At 31.5% G+C, this 5,266-nt stretch overlaps 1 protein-coding gene across 1 annotated transcript; it reads left to right on the plus strand.

Annotated features, from left to right (window-relative positions):
• Window positions 1-539: 539 nt before the first annotated feature.
• On the plus strand, window positions 540-4,298 carry LOC122043724. The gene is made up of 2 exons (XM_042604318.1): window positions 540-871; window positions 3,943-4,298. Exons 1-2 carry the CDS (start codon window positions 540-542, stop codon window positions 4,010-4,012), a joined length of 402 nt encoding a protein of 133 aa, XP_042460252.1. The 3' UTR covers window positions 4,013-4,298.
• The last annotated feature ends 968 nt before the right edge of the window (window positions 4,299-5,266 follow it).

A 5,266-nucleotide genomic window follows, 5' to 3' on the forward strand; every position in this document is an offset into this window, starting at 1 on the left:
GGTTTTTTATTTATCTACGAAGAAAAATATAAGGTTCTCTTTTCAAGAATAAATTGTGCCATTGATGCTTATTGCAGTGGCCAGCCAGTGGCAGGATAGAAGTTGATTCTTACTTAGCTTTATATAGTTGCTTTGATGCATTGAGATGAAGATATACTCACATTGCTCCCCCTTGACAATATAATTTTGAGGATCAAGTAATTAATTTCTTTTTTCTAATTTAGACTTCACATTAAAAAGGTAATACTTCTCATCTGGGACTCTTCTATGACTCCTTCATGCAATTTGAAAGAAAGATAAATCACGATAAGCTTCGTCCAACACTAAGAATCAAGCTCATGACTTATTCCTAGGGGTTGGATTTTACTTGATTGATTCTGAAGATAGATAATCTTTCCTCTAATTCATTTATCGGATAAATTTAAAGTACAATTTATACTAGTTCAGATCTCCTGTCCCGAAAAGTTCTGTCCTCGTGTCTCATTCCCTAAATGATAAAAAATTAAACAATAAAACACGTGCAAAATGTGTGATGCTAGATGAAAACAAAACCCGTGCTTTGCCCTCCCAAAAGTCCGTGCCTTAAAATCTTTCCTCCCAAAACTGACAACTCCCTCCATCAACGATCGCTAGTAGCTTCAGCTTTGTCCCCTCCCTTTGTTGACGACAGCAGCTCTAGCTCCGCCCCCTCCCTTCATCGACGACAACAACTCCAGCTTCGTCCGCTCCCTTCATCGAAGATTGCTAGCAACTCCAGCTCCGCCATCTCCATCGTAATCCTCCACCATCGGAGCTACAGTGATGACAACATCACTGTAGCTCCGACGACCACCATCACGTCTCTGAGGTCAACCGTTGTTGCAACCAACAGGTATGAGATTGTTTTGGGGCAACATTTTAGGGTTTTTATTTAGGATAAGTTAGAATTTAGAAGGATCAATAGAATGGGCGAGCTATGCCTCAAATTTAGGAATTTAACTATTCTAGAAGTAAGTTCTATTGAATATGTGCTCCTTTCCAAATAGGAGAACACTCAAATTTCTAAAAAAAAAAACGTGAAAACCTAGCATATTATGAATATACAATATCATGTATTGGGATTGTTAATTTTCTTATGTAACTGTTTTCTTGACAAATTTTTATTGTGTTACTTTGCCTAATATCAGATCTCAGACAAAAAAAGGGCTACTTGAACTCTTCAATGACCTAAAGTATGTTTTCTTTGACTAAGACATCTATAGTTAATGAGAGGAATTGGAGTCTATGATATGTTCTCGCTTTAGTTGTTGCTCCAATTCCATTTTCTTGCTGGTGCATAAGTTCTTTTTGCATCTAATATTATGAATATATATTTCTTGGTTATTTTTTTCAGGATCAAAGTAATTATAATGGAGTTGTCATTGATTGAATCTACGAGTTGTCGTTGGTTGAATTTTGGTGCAAACGAAGAGTGTCGAGATGATGGGTTTGGAATTATTGATGAGGTAATAACAATGAAAAAGATAAATCGAGTATGGAGTCTACCATGTTATTGATGAGTTCTCAGTCATCTATCACAGAAAACTTGATGCCAAAAATGAGAATGAAATTTAAGACAGAAGAGGATGCTTATGATTTTTTTTTTGAAATATGCTAAACAAGTTGGATTTGTCATAAGGAGTAAAAGTCACAATGATAAATTAGGTAAATTAGTTGACAGGATTTTGTTAGTATAGTGTGCTAAGTAAAAGGGGAAAGAAAAAAATGAGATGTTTATATGAAATCAAGTCGTCCTGAAATAAGGTTTGGTTGTGAGGCTAAAATGAAGGTTAGTTGTCGAAAAAATGGCAACTTGAGTGTGGAGCAATTTGTTAAAGTGCATAATCATTATCTTTCAAGTCTAAACAAAATTCACTTCTACAGATGTCATAGGAATATATCTTCTTTTGCGATAATATAGATTGAGATGACAAGTGATGTGGGAATCCTCCCAAAAATATCTTATGATCTTATTGTGAAACAAATAAGTGGGAGGGAGAATTTAGGTTTTATTCATGAAGATTACAAAACCTACTTGCAATCCAAAAGAACAAGAAATATGAGAGTTAGGAATACAAGAGGTGTATTGGAATATTTGCAGAAAATGTAATTTGATGATCCTAATTTTTTTTTATGTTATTCAAGTTGATGAAGATGATTTGATAACTAATATTTTTTTGGTATGATGCTAAGATGAGAGTTGATTATGGTAATTTTGGATATGTTATTTACTTTGACACAACCTATAGGAAGAACAATGAAGGTCGTTCAATTACATTATTTGTCCTGTTAATCATCATAAGTGATTCATAATTTTTGATGAACTTTATTATATGATAAAACATCTTTGACGTTTGAGTAGTTGTTTGATATATTTACTAAAGCTATATATGAGAAAAAAAAATCAACACCTATTCTTGTAGATCAAGATGTAGCAATGACAAAGGATTTAGTTTCCAGATGGCCTGAACCACATCATTATTTGTGTATTTGGCACATTTATCAAAATATCACACAATACATTTGAGTGGAGTTTTTTTTCAATTCAAAGAGTTTACTAAAGATTTTGCCTCATGTATATATGATTTTGATGAAGAGGATGATTTTATTTTAGCTTGGAACATGATGTTGACCAAGTATGCACTTAAAGATAATGATTGGTTGAGATGTTTGTTTCGCATAAAGGAAAAATAGGCTTTAGTATATGGACAACAAATATTTTGTGTGGATATGACTACAACCCAAAGAAGTGAGAGCATGAATAGTATTGTGAAAATGTACGTCACTTATCAATACAAGTTTTTAGACTTTTTCAATCACTTCCAAAGACTGCTTGATGATACTCCTGAGGCATACAAGTGTTTTGAACAAGAATGATACAAATCTCATGATTCTAGTGTAGAAATTTGTGAGGATGTTGGTCACATACAAAATATAAAGTTCTCACAAAATAGAGTTACCATCATATAGTTACACTTGATTCATCGGGTCAAAAAATTAAGTGTAGCTGTAACAAATATGAATTTGCTAGGATTTTGTATTCTCATATTTTAAAAATATTTATGATGAAAAATATCATGAAGACCCCAAGTGAACATATATTGAAAAGGTGGACACGAAAAGCAAAAGGTGGATACTTTAGAGTTATTGATTCAATTGCGAACAAAGGTAGTTTGGATCCAAAAATACTTAACAATATACAATATAAAGAATTGAGTGGATTGTATATTCAATTTGTTACCAAGGTAGCGGTGAGGGAAGACACTTACTAGGTTGTTAAAGATGGTTTATTGAGTATGCTTAAGATAGTGGATGAGAGGTTACAAGTTAATGAACCAACTGTCCAACACTCAATTGAAAGAGAGTTCAAAATTGGTGAAGCAAACTCTTTTGAAGTAAAAGGAATTAAAACAAAGAAGAAAACAATTTCCAGTAAGAGGTTGAAAGGAGATTTCAAGGAAAAGGAAAGGAGCGAGGAAAATCAACCAAACTTCAACAATTGTTAAGGTTTTGTTCACATTCTTACTAAAGTGTTGTATATTTGAATTTATTTTTTGTCATTACATTTGAGAAAGCATATAGAATTAAATCATTCTATTTGTTTGTATAACAGACTATAGAAGAGCCTTATGAAAGTACATCCAGTTGTCCAAGTGTAGAATATCAACGGATGATCAATCAAGTTAAGGACTGTTTTAGTATGTTAAACTAAAATAATAATGTTATCACTATCTAAAACTATATTTTATTGTTTTAGCATACAAATTATAGTTGTGTTGAAGGTTTGAGTATGACCGAAACTCAATTTCCACCAGTTTTGTCAACACAATTGTCCCAGATTCACTTTAATATTGTTAACCATTTCTCATAAGATCTGATTTGTTGTATTAGTATACTTGTTAACACCATTTTTTTCTCTCCAAGGACATCAATTATGTGGATGTTGCTACAATGGAATACACATCAACCAAAGGACACCACAAAGAGTGATTGATGTCAATATAGGTAATGAAGCAAGCTATAATGGAATGTCGGTAGATATGTAATGAAGCAAGCTCCTTAAAACTCAAATATACATACTTTTTTGACTGCTAAGCCAAGAACTTCTTCATCTCAGCCCTCTTTGATACCTTCTAAAGTACTTGTTCAAAGACCCACAACCTCTTCTAATGTGTGGTTGATTCAAGATAAATTAGAATATTATTAAGAAAACTTTTGTGGTTACCATATTTTGTGCTGCTATTGTGATGCTCTATTTTTTATGCAACTTTTGTACATCTATCTAAGAGATATTCTATGAACTTTCTAGTTTCAACATTTATTTAGTGAGTGTTCTATGAAACTTGTACAAGCTGCATATTTTTATGAAATTATTTCTAATTTTATTAGACTTTGATCTGTTTGCATTAAAATCTTTTGTGATTATATGGCATCTGTTCATGTCATTATTTTACTTGAAACTTAAAAAAAATACGCATAAAGGTCACCATAAGCTCAAATCCATGAGCTCAAATGTTTAGATTTTAATTTGCAGACAATAAACCTTGATAAGGTATTTATGATATAAAGTAATGATAACCAGATATTGCAGTAACAAATAGAACTGTTCATTAAAACATTTCCAAAAGTGAATTTATGTAATATAAAAGATTAGTAAAACAAATAATTTGTCATAGTAGTTGGTGAGAACTACAATTTTGAATTCTATTGGTTTACGGTTTAATATCGAACATTTTGATATGGGTTTTCTACATTTCAAAGTATATATGATAAAAATACTAATGTAGATAATATCATAACAATAGTTGAAAGATAAGTAACATCCATTTATATCTCTGCATTGACATTCTGTTTAATCTTTCATTAGAAGGCATCATCTAAAACAACTAATAGAGATTATTACATATCATATATGGAATAAATCTCATCACTGAAAAATGTTAACATCATTTGTTGACATATAAAGATAACTACCAACATAATCTCTCTTGATAAATGTAGAATAAATTTTCATCTATAAATTATTAGCAAGAGGGATGTCACAAAACTAAATCCATCCAACAATTATAATAACGAAGATTACAAAAATCGAAAACTGAAATAATGTCGAGAATTGAATGCATTAATCGAAATAATGATATAGAACTTTTATCCATCCATAAATAAAAAAAACAAATGTCGACATCATCCATAATTACATTTGTTTATCATATTACAACACTAGCACTACTGATCCATAACAACAAAC

The sequence above is a fragment of the Zingiber officinale genome, chromosome 2A, assembly GCF_018446385.1.
Source record: "Zingiber officinale cultivar Zhangliang chromosome 2A, Zo_v1.1, whole genome shotgun sequence".
NCBI lineage: Eukaryota > Viridiplantae > Streptophyta > Magnoliopsida > Zingiberales > Zingiberaceae > Zingiber > Zingiber officinale.